The 18,802-nt window shown below is 51.3% G+C and overlaps 1 protein-coding gene across 2 annotated transcripts in view; it reads left to right on the top strand.

Annotated features, from left to right (window-relative positions):
• CCNF (cyclin F) overlaps positions 1-18,802 on the top strand; it is a 31,590-nt gene continuing 12,788 nt past the window's right edge. Inside the window, exons 1-10 of one of the 2 annotated variants that reach the window (XM_003269175.4) lie at positions 1-101; positions 1,670-1,824; positions 3,515-3,621; positions 6,224-6,291; positions 7,518-7,711; positions 8,434-8,487; positions 10,530-10,634; positions 10,928-11,005; positions 13,677-13,828; positions 18,255-18,419. In XM_003269175.4, coding sequence (XP_003269223.1) covers positions 86-101; positions 1,670-1,824; positions 3,515-3,621; positions 6,224-6,291; positions 7,518-7,711; positions 8,434-8,487; positions 10,530-10,634; positions 10,928-11,005; positions 13,677-13,828; positions 18,255-18,419 — 1,094 coding nt within the window. In that variant the 5' untranslated portion in view covers positions 1-85. The remainder of the gene's footprint in view (positions 102-1,669; positions 1,825-3,514; positions 3,622-6,223; positions 6,292-7,517; positions 7,712-8,433; positions 8,488-10,529; positions 10,635-10,927; positions 11,006-13,676; positions 13,829-18,254; positions 18,420-18,802) is intronic. The other variant, XM_030798182.1, reaches the window with a different exon arrangement.

Genomic DNA, 18,802 nt, shown 5'->3' with positions numbered 1-18,802 from the left:
CGCCTGCGCGAGGGCTCCGCGCGCTCTAGCCGGAGCGCGGGCGCGCTCTCAGGCGGGCTCCGGCGGCGGCTACGCGAGCGCGGCGATGGGGAGCGGCGGCGGTGAGTGCGGGGCAATGACCGCTGGTTTCTGCCCCATACCCCTTCTGTCTGCCCTGCGGGGCGGACGGCGGGTCCCGCGGGAGGGGAGGCCCTGGCGGCCTGAAGAGGGCCGGCTTGAGCTCTTTAACGCGGGGCGGATGTTGCGTCCCGCGCAGGGAGCCCTGGCGGCCGGGCGCGCGGTTTAAATGCCCGGCGGGCGCCCGAGCCCCTCGGCGCCTTCCCCCGCGGCGACGTTTTCCGGCCCTTTCCTGGGGCGGCGATCGGGTCCCGGGGAGCCAAACACCTCCGCCTCCTGGTCGGGGATAGGGCTGCGGAGCGCGTGGGGGCGAAGCGATCCCACAGCCCGGCCCGGCCCTGACCGAGGCTCCGTCCAGCGGAGCCGTGGAACTAGCTCTGGGAAGCAGCGTTCGGCCCCGCGCGCGTTGAGGCACAGGAAACACGAGCTGTGGTTTCAGCTATTTAATGCAAGTGTCTGTCCTGGAGCCGGAGAATGAGGAATATTTTATGGAGAGGTCTATAGAATCTTCGAGAATTCGTCGCCCTGGAATACGTTTGGCTTTTGCAGCTGATTTAATTGCTGACAGGAAGACCCGGGTCCAGAGAGGGGAGCCGGGAGCAATCGCTAGGAAGTCCTAGCAAGTCGGGGAGGGATTTGGCCCCACAGAGGGGAGTGGCGCTTCATTTCAGGACTGGAAGGAAGAATGGATAGAAAGGTAGATTTGTAGATGGGGAGGCAGGATCCTGAGGTTCCTGTCTGAGGGCTTCTGTTTCCCTATGAAATAAGGGCTAAGGTTATCTGCTTAGAGTGAGGAAGGGGTTGCTGGAGTAGGAGTTGGAAAATCCGGCTGTGGGAAGAGGAGAGAGCACATCTGAGAAGCATGTCTGGGCTGCCTGCCTGGTGGGTGGAATGCCCGTCTCACCTTTAATGATTGCATCTGTACACAAACCTACAGGTCTAGGTTTGTGTTGGGACCTGAGCAACAACCTTACTGCATAGCTGTCAACCCCGCATTCTACAGTGGAGGGCACACTGAGACTCTGCAGAGCTGAGACTTGGACGCACACTGCCCCGGCCTCCAAGTCTGTGGCTTCTCTCCAGGGCCGACCCTTCTAATTTGGACTTGAAAACCAGAGTCTTCAAGCCCACAGATCCTTATTGAACATTATGCACCTTGGTCACGTGTGCAAAAAACAAAGCTATCCAGCAAAGGCCCCAGGAGTTTTCCTGAGAGTGAAATGGAAGGAAAACCGTCCTCAGCCTCGGCAGCTTTGTCCCCTTCCTGCCTGTCATGTGGGCTCTGGATCAGAAAGTTTCCCAATATGCGCTATTTGCCATAAATATTTGTGGAATATTTGAAAATGAATGATCTCTTCTGTAATTTGTGCAGTACCACTCCTTTACATAATCTTTGTTAGGGACAAGAAGCATAGTTCCATCTTTTGTGGCATAGGGAATAGTAACCATTAGATCATCTTCAGATGTAACTTTTATCCTTTTTTTTCCCTTCAAGGGTGTGTATATAGAATAATTTTTCATCTTATCAAGGCTTCTGTCTTTTTTCCTTCAGTGGTCCACTGTAGGTGTGCCAAGTGTTTCTGTTATCGTACAAAGCGAAGAATAAGGAGGAGGCCCCGAAACCTGACCATCTTGAGTCTCCCCGAAGATGTGCTCTTTCACATCCTGAAATGGCTTTCTGTAGAGGACGTGCTGGCTGTCCGAGCTGTAAGTCCCTGGATGAAAACACTATGAGCCCTAGCATTGTGGATTACACCATCAAGGCCTTGTGTTCTTAACTGTCAGTATAAAACTTTGGCTAAAAAAGAGGTCGGGGCGGAGGCCAGGCATGGTGGCTCACGCCTTAATCCTAGCGCTTTGGGAGGCTGAGGGGGGGGGGCGTGGATCACCTGAGGTCAGGAGTTCGAGACCAGCCTGGCCAACTTGGCAAAACCCTGTCTCTACTAAAAATACAAAAATTAGCCGGGCATGGTGTCTCACTCCTGGAATCCCAGCTACTAGGGAGGCTGAGGCAGGAAAATTGCTTGAACCTGGGAGGTGGAGGTTGCGGTGAGCTGAGATCACAACACTGCACTCCAGCCTGGGCGACACAGCGAGACTCCGTCTCAAAAAAAAAAAAAAAAAAAAAAGGAGGGCAAAAAGGAAACAAGGATGATATCATTATCAGATGCTTTCTTTAAGACATTCTGATTACAGAAATTCCTATTGCTGTCTCCCAGCACACTAAAGTTGCCTCTGTTCATTGCAGTGTCAACAAAGAAAGTGCCCTTTTTTTTTTTTTTTGAGACAGAGTCTCGCTCTGCCGCCCAGGCTGGAGTGCAGTGGCGCAATCTCTGCTCACTGCAAGTTCCGCCTCCCAGGTTCACGCCATTCTCCTGCCTCAGCCTTCCAAGTAGCTGGGACTACAGGCACCCGCCACCACGCCCGGCTAATTTTTTGTATTTTTAGTAGAGTTGCGGTTTCACTGTGTTAGCCAGGATGGTCTCAATCTCCTGACCTCGTGATCCACCTGCCTCGGCCTCCCAAAGTGCTGGGATTACGGGCATGAGCCACTGCACCCAGCTGAAAGTACCCTTTTATGGGCAGTGAAATTTGCATCCCTTAAAAAATAGGATAGTGTTTAAAAGAATAAGAATATATTCTTGAGGACAAATCCCATGTAACATTTAACACTGAAATGGACTCTAGGAGTTATTTTCTAGATATTGGAACCATAGGCTTACTTTGAGTGACTTAACCTAGTGTATACAGTGGATTCATGGGGAAATGCCAGCAAGACCCCATTTTCTGACTCCCAAAGCCACCTCCATTGCAGGTGTGACACACTTTATGGACCCCCAGGGGGTGCTGAATTTCTAATGGCAGTGGAAACTTTGGTGCATAAAGTGCTCACCTATGCTCCAGGTCCTGACCTGGACACTTCCTGCGCTGGTCCAGGGCATAGGCTCCGGGTTCTACCTGAGACCTCCATCGTGGGTGTTGTTCTTTGCCCTGAGACCCTGTGACCTGTTTCCACACTCCCACTAGAAGGCCTCCAGTGGGGAAGCACAAAACACATTTCCGTCCTGCCTGCCCCCGTTTAGAGTGTTTCCCCTGTCTTTGGGGGTGATACCTTTGCAGGGATGTCGAACCCTCTTTCTCAGCCTAGGTGTTTGTTCCCTCCTTCCCAGATCGTTGTCCTCTGCCCTGCTTTAGAACCTCAAAGAAACTCGTTTCTGGGCTCTTTTATCTGTTCAAAGCGACAGTTACTTTCACACAGAGATTGGGGACCTCAACTACTTGGGATGGGGAGGGAGACAGGAGACCCTACATCTGCCTCTCGTCCTCAAGAGCCTCTAGGCGTGGGGCTTTTGGGTGGTCCCTCCATCACCCAGCCCCGGCCCCCGTTGTTCTGCAGGTACACTCCCAGCTGAAGGACCTGGTGGACAACCACGCCAGTGTGTGGGCATGTGCCAGCTTCCAGGAACTGTGGCCGTCTCCAGGGAACCTGAAGCTCTTTGAAAGGTATCTCTGCACCCTGAGGATGGCTCAGTCTTCTCCTGCCTTGGCCTCCCTATGTGCCAGTCTGTGTCTCACGGCCTGATTCAGCAACGATTTTCCTGTTGCTGTCTCCCGTGACGTTGCCTCATCCCCTAGGGCGTGACTGAGGGTGGCAGACCTCATGCATCAGGCCGCACAAGCCACCCGCCTTCCAGCAGGCCGTGCAGTCAGTCATCCCTCACGCCACTGACACGGGCCCACGGTGCCTCCAGAGGGCTGTGATCCATTCCCATATGACCCAGACAAGAGTCACCTTCCTGTGGAAACTTCACTCAGCCTTCCTTCCCTTTGGTCAAAACCATCTGATTTCTATCCTATAGCGTTTCACTCACTGGCTGATCCCACCCCAACCTGCACCCCGCACCCTGGCCCCCGTCCACATGTGCTCATGGTCCCAGGTACCAGCCGCCCTCAGAACAAGCCAGGGTACCACAGCTCAGGTGGAGATTTTTCTTTTTTGTTGTTGTTTTTGTTTTTTTCTTGAGACACAGTCTCGCTCTGTCACCAGGCTGAAGCGACCACCGACTCCCTGGTTCAAGCGATTCTCCTGCCTCAGCCTCCCAAGTAGCTAGCATTACAGGCATGCGCCACCACGCCCAGCTAATTTTTGTATTTTTAGTAGAGACGGGGTTTCGCCATGTTGGCCAGGATGGTCTCGATCTCCTGATCTCGTGATCTCAGGCGGGGATTTTTCTGACAGGGATTCGCTGTGACCCTCGTCCACTTGAGTTGCCAGAAATCCAGATTGACAGCCAACCAGGGCAGGCAGCCATGTTGCCAGGGCCGTGCTTGGGCTGCTTCCAGGGGGAATGTATATATTTCTTATTGAGACATGATCCACACATCACATAGTTCACCCATTTAAAGTGTATAACTCAGCGGGGTGTAGCGTCACACCTGTATTCCCAGCACTTTGGGAGGCCAAGGCGGGTGGATCACTTGAGGTCGGAAGTTCGAGACCAGCCCGGCCAACATGGCAAAACCCTGTCTCTATTAAAAATACAAAAATTAGCTGGGTGCAGTGATGGGTGCTTGTAGTCCCAGCTACTCTGGAGCCTGAAGCATGAGAATTGCCTAAACCCAGCAGGTGGAGGTTGCAGTGAGCCAAGATTGTGCCATTGCACTCCAGCCTGGGTGATGGGGTGAGACTGTCTCAAAAAAATAATAAAAAAAAAAAATGTGGCCAGGCACGGTGGCTCAAGCCTGTAATCCCAGCACTTTGGGAGACCAACGCGGGCGGATCATGAGGTCAAGAGTTCGAGACCAGCCTGAGCAACATGGTGAAACCCCGTCTCTACTAAAAATACAAAAATTAGCTGGGCATGGTGGCACATGCCTGTAATGCCAGCTATTCAGGAGGCTGAGGCAGGAGAGTCACTTGAACCCAGGAGGTAGAGGTTGTAGTGAGCCGAGATGGCGCCACTGCACTCCAGCCTGAGCAACAGGGCAAGACTCCGTCTCAAAATAAGTAAATAAGTAAATAAGTAAAATGTATAACTCATTGGTTTTTAGTATACTGATAGTTGTACAGACATCACCAGTACTTAACTTTAGAACATTCTCCTTATGCCAAGAAGAAAGCTTCTCCCAATCAGCAGTCACTTCCCATTTTCCCCACAATCCTAGAAACTCTAGACAACCCCTAATCAATTTTCTGTCTCTCTGGATTTGCCTTGTGTGAGGATTTCACATGGAATCATGCGACACGTGGTCTTTCGTGGCTGGCTTCTTTCATGGACCCTGGTGTTTTCAAGGTTCATCTGTGTCATAGCATGTAATGGATAATTCATATTTGACTACACGCTATTAAGAAATGTTTCGCCGAGCGCAGTGGCTCATGCCTGTAATGCCAGCACTTTGGGAGGCTCAGGCGGGAGGATCATGAGGTCAGGAGATCGAGACCATCCTGGCTAACATGGCGAAACCCCGTCTCTACTAAAAATGGAAAAAATTAGCCAGGCGTGGTAATGGGCACCTGTGGTCCCAGCTACTCGGGAGGCTGAGGCAGGAGAATGGCGTGAACCTGGGAGGTGGAGCTGGCAGTGAGCCGAGATCACGCAACTGCACTCCAGCCTGGGCGACAGAGCAGACTCTGTCTAAAAAAAAAAAATGTTCTAGGGTCAGGCATGATGACTCAAACCTACAATCCCAGCACTTTGTGAGGCTGAGGCAGGAGGATTGCTTGGGCCTGGAATTCAAGACTACCCTGGGCAACATAGCAAGACCCTGTTTCTAGAAAAAAAAAATTTTTTTTTTGACTAGCAGAGCATGGTGACACATGCCTGTGGTCCTAGCTACTTGGGAGGCCGGGGTGGGAGAATGGCTTAAGCCCAGGAGGTTGAGGCTGCTGTGTGCTGTGATCGTACCACTGCACTGCAGCCTGGGCAACAGAGCAAGACCCTGTCTCAGACATATATATATATATATATATGCACACACATATATATATGTATGTATATATATATTCGATTCAGGGAACAAGTATTCTGACTTCTTCAAGTGCTGTGGTGCTTCATAACATTTGTGGCATAAAATATTGTGATGCTTTATGTTCTTAATGTTTCAGAGCTGCTGAAAAGGGGAATTTCGAAGCTGCTGTGAAGCTGGGCATAGCCTACCTCTACAATGAAGGCCGTAAGTCCTCACCCCACCTGCATGTTGGCGCTTTAGATAAGTGTGAGCCTTTGGCCCTATGAATAGGTGGTCCCCGTGTTAGCAGTTCAGTCGCTGTTCTTGCTCTATCCGATGGCCTGCCTTCCCATTTCCTCTCAGAAGCTCGTGCCCAGAGGTACCCTGCTGAGGGACCTGCTAATGATACTCTGACTTGGTAGGTTACGAGAGTCACCTCTTGTTTTAGCAAACCCTTTAATTTCAGTTGGCAAAGAGTGACTGAGCCAGAGCCTCAGCACGGGGGCTGTTCGGGCTCCCTGCCCTCTGTGCCATGAGCACGCAGACCCGCCTGTGGATGCTGGCCCTCTCCTTGGCCATTCTGTTAGAACTCTTGAGACAGAGGTCAGCGTGCCCTGTAACACGGAGCCAAGCTTCTAAACGGGAAGCAGGTACAGGCAGTTTAGAGCTGGCCTGGTACCTGGATCCCTTCATCTCCAGAGGCCAGGTGCTCCTTGAAAGAAACTTGCGCAGCCTTTTCTTCTACCAGTTACTGCTTATCTGCCCAGCACCCTAAGGAACGAGCCCACGATCTGTCCCAGCTCCCAAAACAAAGACTGGGATGTAGCCTCCCACATTTCTACTTCTAAACGATCTGGTGTCTTGCCGGAAGAGAGTCCCTACCCTTGGCCGGCTGGCAGAATTGTAGTGACTGACAGGGACCATGAGCAACACCCTCCTCCACAATCAGGGGAGCTGAGGTCCTACCCCTACCCTCCCATCAGAGAGCAGTTCCCAGACATAAAGCATGCAATTCTGTGGTTTTTTAGTATATTCACAGGGTTGTGCAGCCATTGCCACTGTCTAATTTTAGAATATTCTCCTCATCCCAAAAAGAACCCCCACCCCTGCCCTGGACCCATTACCAGGGGGTCAGGCGGTGGTTCCCAGCTGGAGGGAGGGTGGGACATGAAGCGTCGCGGGGTCTCCTTCCCCTGACCTTCAGAATCCAGGCTTCTGGGAGGACCACAGCAGGGGCACTGACCACAATGACCCACCTGTTCTAGACATCAACGAAGTAGGGGGAGAAAAGACAGGTGCCCCCATCCTGCAGGGCTCTTCCCTCCTGAAACACCAGCTGGTTTGCACTATGGTGGGCTTCAGGCATTACACTTTCCACCAAGACTGTGGACAGCTTTCCACATTCCGTCCCTAAGAGACATCCCTGGGCTCTGTTCTGTCTGTCCCCGCAGTGTCTGTGTCTGATGAGGCCCGCGCAGAAGTGAATGGCCTGAAGGCCTCTCGCTTCTTCAGTCTCGCTGAGCGGCTGAACATGGGTGCTGCGCCTTTCATCTGGCTCTTCATCCGCCCTCCATGGTCGGTGAGCGGAAGCTGCTGCAAGGCCGTGGTTCACGAGAGCCTCAGGGCAGAGTGCCAGCTGCAGAGGGTGAGTCTGGGCGAGGGGCAGCACCTGCATGGGTCCCAGGACACAGGAAGACCCCAAGGGTAGATCCTGGACCCTGGAAAGTCAGGAGCCTAAGGGAAGTGAAGATGCAGAAAACTGAGAGTGCAGATATGGGGAACGCGTCTGGAAATTAGCTGGCACAGAGGAGGAAGCCTGAGAGCCAGGGTGGGCTGTGGAGTTCTGGGTACACATGCTGACAGCTGGAAACATGGGGCTGAGGCTGCATGGGGCCGTTGGAGCTCAAGACACAAATCCAGCCAGGTGTGGTGGCTCACGCCTGTCATCCTAGCACTTTGGGAGGCCGAGGCCGGAGTATTGCTTGTGGCCAGGAGTTTGAGACCTGTCTGGGCAACGTAGTGAAACCTCGTCTCCACAAAAAATACAAAAAAGTTAGCCAGGGGTGGTGGTGCATACCTATAGTCCCAGCTACTCAGGAGGCTGAGGTGGGAGGATCGCTTGAGCCTGGGAAGTTGAGCTTGCAATGAGCTCTGACTACGCCAGCGCACTCCAGCCTGGGTGACAGAGCGAGACCCTGTTTCCATTTAAAAAAAAAAAAAAAGTGAAATCTGGGAGTGGCCCTCTGCAGGGGAGGGAGGGCCAGACAGCAGGGCCATGGGCATGGGACCCAAAGACTGACAAGGGAGTGGTGGCCCCTGGGCAGTTCTCTCTGCTGGAAATCACACTTCTTTCTCTTTTTTTTAAAGACTCACAAAGCATCCATATTGCACTGCTTGGGCAGAGTGCTGAGTCTGTTCGAGGTGAGTCAAATTGTTCTCTGCACTGGGCCTTTGTGTTTGATACATCCCTAGCCAAGATGCCGGAAGTGAAAAGCAGTAGAAGAGGGCGTCCAAGGCCCAAAAAAAAAAAGGCAAGCCTTGCCCAGAAAGGCCTAGCTGGAGAAGCCAGGGGGCACACGTGGGCCTGGCCACGGGCTCCGATCCTGGCTCCATGACCCGCCTGGCGGGGGAGTGGGGGGCGGTGAGAACTGCAGAGCAGATCTCAAGGAGGCATCGAACCTCCATGCTCGCTCGTCTGCTGCCCCTGCTCCTGGTGGGCCTCTCCTGCTCATGTGGACCTCTCTGCTCTTGATGTCCTAATGGGCTTTGTGATCCGTAAACCCCGTTTGCAGCAAATTGAGGGAACGTGGTGGCTTCTAGTGACAGGGCTGGCAAATGCACCAGAGAGGGACACTGAGGAGAAGCCCTGAGAGCCACCACTAAGGGCCACCACCACTATCCTGGCAGTTGAGGGCAGTTCCTTTGGTGGTGCAGAGCTGATCCAGGCATCCCGCAGGCCCAGCCCAAACGTAAACCCTTCCAGGAAGAGAGCAGGGCTTTTGTGACCGGAGCTCCTGAGTTCATGCTCCTCACTGGCTTTGGAGTGGTGTCTCTGTAGAGAAGTCATTTCTGCTATGAATTAGATACCTCATTTTATTCATGCTCAGAGCAATGTGTGTTACCACTTCAGAGTATAGGGGTCAGGCACAATCACATGCCTGTAATCCCAGCACTTTAGGAGGCCAAAGTGAGGGATCACCTGAGGTCAGGAGTTCGAGACCAGCCTGGCCAAAATGGTGAAACCATGTCTCTACTAAAAAACACAAAAATTGGCCGGGCATGGTGGCTCACGCCTGTAATCCCAGCACTTTGGGAGGCCGAGTCGGGCGGATCACGAGGTCAGGAGATGGAGACCATCCTGGCTAACACAGTGAAACCCTGTCTCTACTAAAAATAGAAAAAGTTAGCCGGGAGAGGTGGCGGGCGCCTGTAGTCCCAGCTACTCGGGAGGCTGAGACAGGAGAATGGCGTGAACCCCTGGGGGCGGAGCCTGCAGTGAGCCGAGATCACGCCACTGCACTCCAGCCTGGGCGACAGCAAGACTCCGTCTCAAAAAAAAAAAAACAAAAAACAAAAAACAAAAAAACACACAAAAATTAGCTGGGTGTGGTGGTGGGTGCCTATAATCCCAGCTACTCAGGAGGCTAAGGCAGGGAGAATTGCTTGAACCTGGGAGATGGAGGTTGCAGTGAGTCGAGATTGCATCACTGCACTCTAGCCTGGCAACAGAGTGAGACTCAGTCTCAGAGAAAAAAAAAAAAAATGTATGGAAAAGGAGGAAGATGGTGAGTAGAGTGACTGAACATGAAGTAAAGAATAAGGGCTGGTCATGGTGGCTCATGCCTATAATCCCAGCACCTTGGAAGGCTGAGGCGGATGGATCACTTGAGGTCAGGAGTTTGAGACCAACCTGGCCAATGTGTTGAAACCACATCTTTACTAAAAAACACAAAAATTAGCCAGGTGTGGTGGTGGACACCTATAATCCTAGCTACTCAGGAGGCTGAGGCATGAGAGTTGCTTGAACCTGGGAAGCCGAGGTTTTAGTTAGCCGAGATCGTGCCACTATACCTTGGCCTGGGTGACAGAGGGAGACTCTGCCTCAACAACAGCAACAAAAAACCAGCCAGGCACAGTGGCTCATGCCTGTAATCTCAACACTTTGGGAGACCGAGGTGGGTGGATCACCTGAGGCCAGGATTTTGAGACCAGCCTGGCCAACCTGGTGAAACCCTATCTCTACTAAAACCACAAAAACTAGCTGGGCACGATGGTGAGCGCCTGTAATCCCAGCTACTCAGGAGGCTGAGGCAGGAGAACTCGTTGAACCCAGGAGGCAGAGGTTGCAGTGAGCCGAGATTGCACCATGGCACTCCAACCTGGGCGACGAGCGAAACTGTCTCAAAAAATAAAAATGAAAAAGAGAATAAGAGAAGAATGAACTCTGCTGGGATTTATTCTAGGATGAAGAGAAGCAGCAGCAGGCCCGTGACCTGTTTGAGGAGGCTGCTCATCAGGGATGTCTGACCAGCTCCTACCTCCTCTGGGAAAGCGACAGGAGGACAGATGTGAGTGAAGCCTGCTCTGGGTAGGGGGCAGTTACGCTGGACAAAGGCGTAGTTGATGCTGGTCCTTGGATGCGGTTCTGTCCGCAAAAGGGAGGCGGCTCTTGCTGCTCCCGGTCTCTCAGCCTCCAGGAGCCACTAGTCAGTCAGCTGTTCTTGGCACCCCCAAAAATGACTCCCACCATTTGAGAGAAGAGGTGGGAAGTTAGCGTAGTGTCAGCCCTTCTGGGTCTTGGTTCTGAGTTCCTCCCAAGACGCAGTTGTATAAAGGCTCGGTAATCTTCTCCCACTGACAGGTGTCAGATCCTGGGCGATGCCTTCACAGCTTCCGAAAACTCAGGGACTACGCTGCCAAAGGCTGCTGGGAAGCGCAGGTGAGGTGCGGGGCTGGGATGACGTAGGGAGCTGGCCTTTCTCCCTCCAGCCTTGGGGCAGGGCTATCTGGGCTCCCACATGGGAGGCCGGGATTGAGGGATGCCATAAGATCGGTTCAGCACTGGAACTGAGTCTTAAAGGACAGGTACACAGTGAGAAAAGCTGGGAAATGCGTTATTCATCTCTGCCCATCCACCCTTGTCTCTCAGCCAGCCAACCTCTTAATTTTCAAATGCTTGTGAGCTATAGCTGCTGTCAAAATTTGTGCCATTCTTGAAAGTTGTCCCATAGGTAGAACTGATCTTGACGACAAAACTTGAGGCTGCTTGAGAGCAGAGGGGCATGTAGAGTCCCTTCCTGCTTCCTCTTCCTGTTAGTGCCTTGCTCATCATGTCACCTGGTCACCAAGTCATCCAGGGCTAGAGGCAGGAAATCAAGCATTGGTAGACTCTCCCCTCACAGCTGTAAAGAAGTTGTTAGAGCCAGGCGCAGTGGCTCACACCTGAAATCCCAGCACTCTGGGAGGCCAAGGTGGGCGGATGACCTGAGGTCAGGAGTTCGAGACCAGCCTGGCCAACATGGTGAAACTGTCTCTACTAAAAATAAAAAATTAGCTGGGCATGGTGGCGGGCGCCTGATACTCAGGAGGTTGAGGCAGGAGAATCACTTGAACCCGGGAGGCAGAGGTTGCAGTACCACTACACTCCAGCATGGGCGACAGAGCAAGACTCTCTCTGAAGAAAAAAAAAAAAGGTTGTCAGGACAAATCAAAGAAAGCTCCTATTTGCCAAATGGATAGAAGCTTGTTCTTGTCACCCCACCAAGTAGGTGGTAGAGTGATCTGTGCTCAAATGCTAGGGACAAAATTACAAATTGATAATGGCCCAGCCCGAGGTGTCATAGCACATTGTGGTGTTCACGTCCAAAAAGCCAGTCAACAGATTTACAAGAAGGCCAGGTGTGGTGGCTCATGCCGATAATCCCAGCACTTTAGGAGGTTGAGTTGGGAGAATCGCTTGAGCCCAGGAGTTCAAGACCAGCCGTGGCAACATAGTGAGACCTCATCTCGACAAAATTTAAAAATTAGCTGGATGGGTTGGGTGCAAGTGGCTCATGCCTGTAATCTCAGCACTTTGAGAGGCTGAGGCGGGCGGATCACGAAGTCAAGAGATCGAGACCACCCTGGCCAACATGGTGAAACCCCGTCTTTACTAAAAATACAAAAAAAATTAGCTGGGCGTGGTGGTGCGTGCTTATAGTCCCAGCTACTTGGGAGGCTGAGACAGGAGAATTGCTTGAACCCAGAAGGAGGAAGTTGCAGTGAGCCAAGATCGTGCCACTGCACTCCAGCCTGGCAACAGAGCAATACTCCATCTCAAAAAAAAAAAAAAAAAATTAGCGGGATGTGGTGGTGTGTGCCTTGTAGTCCAGCTACTCAGGAGGCTGAGGCAGGAGGATCACTTGAGCCTGGGAGGTCAAAGCTGCAGGAGCCATGATCGCAACACTGTACTTCAGCCTGGGCTACAGAGGGAGACCCTATCTCAACAAAAAAATTGTTTACAAGAAATGCAACAACATAGTTCTATTGGCAACTCAGGGTAATCAATAAGAATAGGAAGACTCCTATGGAAGTTCAAGGGGCCTCAGTCGATTCTCAAAAAAGAGGAAATAGGGCCAGGCGCAGTGGCTCACATTTATAATCCCAACACTTTGGGAGGCTGAGGTGGGAGGATCACTTGAAGCCAGGAGTTCTCTCTCTGTTGCCCAGGCTAGAGCACAGTGGTGCGATCTCAGCTCACTGCAACCTCTGACACCTGGGTTCACGCCTTCTGAGTAGCTGGGACTATAGGCGCCTGCCACCACACCCAGCTAGTTTTTGTATTTTTAGTAGAGGCGGGGTTTCACCATGTTGGCCAGACTGGTCTACAACTCCTGACCTCAAGTAATCTGCCCTCCTTGGCCTCCCAAAGTGTTGGGATTACAGGAGTGAGCCACCGCACCTGGCCAAAAAAAAAAAATTAATAATAAATAAAAATAGGAAATAAACTCAAGTGGTTAGAAATTGGAATGTTCAACCTTACTACTAGTCATAAAAGTGCACTTTTAAATGAGATATTTTGGGCTCATCATATTAGCAAATTATATATATAATTTATATATTATATATAATATAATTGTTATATTATATATGTTATATATAATATAAATATAATTATATGTATATTTCTCTGTTTTTGAGTGGCTAGCTGGTAACTTCTGAAAATAGCAGTTTTTAATAATCACAGTGTTTGCTGATATGAAGCTGTGATAAAGCAGGTGCTCCTATTCCTGGGTGTAAACGTTGGCAGAAGCCTTTCGGAGAGCACTGGGGCATGTGGCCAGAGACTTAACACAGCTGCCCCAGGAATTAGCCATGTAAGGAACTGAGACCTGAGCCACGGTGGAAAGGCCACTGACATTTCATTATATATCTTTTCTCATGTCATCTATTACTTATTCAAAAAAGAATAATAATTAAAACCTGAGCCATCCTCGTTCCTGAAGCTTTCGAAGGTTTAAGTAGGGCAGTGTGTCCACATGCATTTGCTGCCTGAATGGCCCTTTGCTTCAGAAATGGAAAACTGCAACACAGCTGCTGCCTTACTCTCGTGTTTGTCTTTTGTTCCTCAGCTGTCTTTAGCCAAAGCCTGTGCAAATGCAAACCAGCTTGGACTGGAGGTGAGAGCTTCCAGTGAGATCGTCTGCCAGCTATTTCAGGCTTCGCAGGCTGTCAGTAAACAGCAAGTCTTCTCCGTGCAGAAGGGACTCAATGACACAATGAGGTGAGGCATTCAGGCTGGGGCTTCTAATCAGAGCGGCGCAGCAGCCAGCCTCCAGGGGAAGGGAGCCCTTTCCACTTAATCCCAGTTACCTGTGACTCACTTACCAGCTACTCAGGAGGCTGAGGCAGGAGGATCACTTGAGCCTGGGAGGTCAAAGCTGCAGGAGCCATGATCGCAACACTGTACTTCAGCCTAGGCTACAGAGGGAGACCCTATCTCAACAAAAAAATTGTTTACAAGAAATGCAACAACATAGTTCTATTGGCAACTCAGGGTAATCAATAAGAATAGGAAGACTCCTATGGAAGTTCAAGGGGCCTCAGTCGATTCTCAAAAAAGAGGAAATACCACTTAACCATAGTTACCTCTATGCCCAGGGCGGCATAGAGTTCCCTTATCACCCTTTTATTTATTTATTTATTTATTTATTTATTTATTTATTTATTTATTTTTTGAAATGGAGTCTTACTCTGTCGCCCAGGCTGGAGTGCAGTGGCACGATCTCAACTCACTGCAAGCTCTGCCTTCTGGGTTCAAGCGATTCTCCTGCCTCAGCCTCCCGAGTAGGTGGGACTACAGGCAGCCACCACCACGCCTGGCTAATTTTTTGTATTTTTAGTAGAGACAGGGTATCACTATGTTGCTCAGGCTAGTCTTGAACTCCTGGGCTCAAGCGACCCTCCTGCCCCAGCCGCCCATGGTGCAGTGATCTTTTTTAAGCCATAGAACACATTGAACATCTTTTATTTATTTATTTACTTATTTTGAGATAGGCTGGCTGTCACCCAGGGTGGAGTGCAGTGGTGTGATCTCGGCTCGCTGTAACCTCCGCCTCCTGGGCTCAAGCCTGTCTCCTGCTTCAGCCCCCAGTCCCCCAAGTAGGACTACAGGCACCACACCTGGCTAACTTTTGTGTATTTTGTAGAGATGGGGTTTTGCCATGTTGGCCAGGCTGGTCTCAAACTCCTGGCCTCAAGCAATCTGCCCACCTTGGCCTCCCAAAGTGCTGAGATTACAGGTGTGAGCCACCACTCCCAGCCTCCACTGAACATCTTTAACATCTTTCTGAGATGGTGAGATTCATATTCCCAATTCCCAAAGCTGAGACACAGCCTCTTCTTTATGGCCAGTCTTTGTAAGCATCAGCATGTCATGTGAAACTCAGTGGCCCTTGGGAGCCCTGCCATCCGGGGCAGCTGCCATGCTGACTGCTAAATCACAGAGAGGGTGCGATTTTGGCTCACTGCAACCTGCACCTGCCAGTTTCAAATGATTCTCCTGCCTCAGCCTTTTGATTAGCTGGGATTACAGACGTGTGTCATGATGTCTGACTAATTTTTGTATTTTTAGTAGAGACAGGGTTTCACCATGTTGACCAGGCTGGTGACCTCGAACTCCTGACCTCAAGTGATCTGCCCATCTCAGCCTCCCAGAGTGCTGGGATTATAGGCGTGAGCCCCCGTGCCCGGCCAATCCTAGCGCTTTGGGACACTGAGGAGGGAGGATCACTTAAGCCCAACAGTCTGAGACCAACCCCACCTCTATGAAAAAAAAAAAAGAATTATCATCCCTTCTCCAGAGAGGCCTGATGCCCGTTTCTGACAAACACACACACATTCACCATGCACACTGACACACAGGCCTAGGGATGTAGCACCCCTTTCCCCTATATTAAATGACACTGGCCAGGCGCTGTGCCTCATACCTATAATCCTAGCACTTCAGAAGGCCAAGGTGGCAGGATCACTTGAGGCCAGGAGTTCAACGCCGCAATGAACTATGATGGTGCCACTGCACTCCAGCCTGCGACACAGAGCAAGACCCTTCTCCTCAAAAAAAAAAAAAAATGAAGATCTTTTTAAAAAATGGCACCAAGCTGTATGTAGTGCTATTGAGTCCTGTGCTGCCTGTGTGGTGTTGCAGTCCCCCTCCCTCTTTCTGTTGGAAGAAATGTGCTGATAATACCTTCTAACCTTCTTGGTCTGCTCTCTTTTTTTGGTTTGTTGATACTCATTTTATGCGTATGGGCATTTTTTTTTAAAATTTATTTACCAGAGAGATGCAGCATCTGATATAAAGCGAAGGAGCATTCCCCATTTTAAAGTATGCAATTCAGCGATCTGTTTTTATTTTTTATTTGTTTTTTATTTTTATTTTTTGAGATGGAGTCTCGCTCTGTCGCCCAGGCTGGAGTGCAGTGGCGCGATCTCGGCTCACTGCAAACTCCACCTCCCGGGTTCACGCCATTCTCCTGCCTCAGCCTCCCTGGTAGCTGGGAGTACAGGCGCCTGCCACCATGCCCGGCTATTTTTTTGTATTTTTAGTAGAGACGGGGTTTCACCATGTTATCCATGATGGTCTCGATCTCCTGACCTCGTGATCCTCCCGCCTCGGCCTTCCAATGTGCTGGGATTACAGGCGTGAGCCACCGCGCCTGGCCTATTTTTATTTTTTTAATTTATTTTATTTTATTTTTGAGACAGAGTCTCTCACTCTGTCGCCCAGGCTGGAGTCCAGTGACATGATCTCGGCTCACTGCAACCTCTGCCCCCATGGGTTCAAGCGATTCTCTTGCCTCAGCCTCCCAAGTAGCTGGGATTACAGGTGCCTGCCACTGCGCCTGGCTGATTTTTGTATTTTTAGTAGAGATGGGGTTTCACCATCTTGGTCAGGCTGGTCTTGAACTCCTGACCGTGTGAGCCACTGTGCCCAGCCCTGTTTGTATTTTTATTTTTTTAATTTAATTTTTATTTTTTTTGAGACGGAGTCTCACCCTGTTGCCCAGACTGGAGTATAGTGGTGTGATCTCAGCTCACTGCAGCCTCTGCCTCCTGAGTTCAAGCGGTACTCCCACCTCAGCCTCCCAAGTGGCTGGGACTACAGGTATGCACCACCATGCCTAGTTAATTTTTGTTTTTTTTGGTAGAGACAGGGTTTCACCATATTGGCCAGGCTGGTCTTGAACTCCTGACCTCAGATAATCTGCCCTCCTTGGCATCCCAAAGTGCTGGGATTATAGGCATGAGCCACCATGCCTGGCCCAGTGGTTGTTTTTAGAAGTCAGATCATTAAGCGTGTTAAATCCATCTGCTTTGAGTAAGCTTTGTAGTCTGTTCACAGTAGAGGCCAGTTTAAACCTTAAACACCTGGCTCTTGGATGGTCTCTGTTCTGGGAGGAAATAGAGGCTGATCTGCTCCTCCTCTGCCCTTCTTTTCACGCCTCAGCCCGTCTTCCTCTACTCCCCTCCACCTCTGAAGATGATTGTGTCTGGGCTGACACCTGGCACCTGCGTTGCTTGCCCAGCAGAATCACACATCCTGCCATTCCTCTCGCTTTCTGTTCACTCTGATCCCTCTGCTTTAAGACACGCGTGTACAGCCGGGCGCAGTGGCTTACACCTGTCATCCCTGCACTTTGGGTAGTCGAGGTGAGCAGATCACCTGAGGTCAGGAGTTCGAGACCAGCCTGGCCATCATGGTGAAACCCTGTCTCTACCAAAAATACAAAAATTAGGCCAGGCGCAGTGGCTCACGTCTGTAATCCCAGCACTTTGGGAGGCCAAGGCGGGTGGATCACGAGGTCAGGAGGTTGAGACCATCCTGGCAAATACGGTGAAACAGCTGCACGTGGTGGCACATGCCTGTAATCTCAGCTACCCAGGAGTCTGAGGCAGGAGAATCACTTGAACCCGGGAGGTGCAGGTTGCAGTGAGCTGAGATTGTGCCACTGCACTCCAGCCTGGGTGACAGAGCAAGACTCCGTCTCAAAAAAAAAAAAAAAATACAAAAATTAGCTAGGCGTGGCAGTGTGTGCCTGTAATCCCAGCTACTGGGGAGGCTGAGGCAGAAGAATCGCTTGAACCCCGGAGGCGGAGTTTGTAGTGAGCTGAGATTACGCCACTGCACTCCAGTCTGGGTGATAGAGCGAGACTGTTTCAAAAAGACAAGTGTCTCCACTCTATTAAGAAAGGCATTTATCATATTGGGGCATCCTGTGGCATTCCCTTGCGACTGTCCGCCTTCTCCCACTACCTGCACGCCCTGAGGGTCAGGGTTCATCCACTGCGGGCAGATCATCAGCTGTGGGCTGACTTTTCACTTTGCGCCAGGTCGAGGTCTCAAAGCGCTTGTGTTTGGGAGTACCAGGAACATGTGGTGCTGGGGAAGGGAGGATGGGTGCAGAGATCTGCAAGTCCATCCACCTCCCAGGAACACAGTCGAAGGATGTGGGGCCTGCTTTGGGGCTGGGACCCACGGAGCCTCCCGGGCTTCCTGTGACATGGCCTCTTCAGCCTGGGTTCCATGGTAAACCCATGATTCCAGAGCTAGCCAGGTTATTTGGTCGGGCCCAACGGGTGGGGTTGAAATCGCAGAGGGACACATGGAGAACGCCCCCACCAGTTCCCACGTGCCACTCTTTCCACAGGTACATTCTGATTGACTGGCTGGTGGAAGTTGCCACCATGAAGGACTTCACAAGCCTGTGCCTGCACCTGACCGTGGAGTGTGTGGACCGGTACCTGCGGAGGAGGCTGGTGCCGCGGTACAGGCTCCAGCTGCTGGGCATCGCCTGCATGGTCATCTGCACCCGGTGAGAAGCCCCCTTGGCCCAGCTGGCAGGGACGTGCTGGCCCTTCCTGGGTTCAGGGTCACCTGCCCTTCACGTGCTCCTCACTGGTTTTGTTTTTTTTTTTTTTTCGAGACCATGTCTTGCTCTGTCACCCAGGCTGGAGTGCAGTGGTGCGATCTCGGCTCACTGCAACCTCCGCCTCCCAGTTTCAAGTGATCCTTCTGCCTCTGCCTCCAGAGTAGCTGGGACTGCAGACGTGCGCCACCATGCCCGCCTAATTTTTTTGTATTTTTAGTAGAGACGGGGTTTCACCATGTCGGTCAGGCTGGTCTCAGAACTCTTGATTTCAAATGATCCGCCCGCCTTGACCTCCCAAAGTGCTGGGATTACAGGCATGAGCCACT

The sequence above is a fragment of the Nomascus leucogenys genome, chromosome 18 (genome assembly GCF_006542625.1).
Source record: "Nomascus leucogenys isolate Asia chromosome 18, Asia_NLE_v1, whole genome shotgun sequence".
In the NCBI taxonomy this organism is placed as follows: Eukaryota; Metazoa; Chordata; class Mammalia; order Primates; family Hylobatidae; genus Nomascus; species Nomascus leucogenys.
Note: the sequence above shows the minus strand (reverse complement) of the source record. Positions and strands in the feature narration are given on the sequence as shown.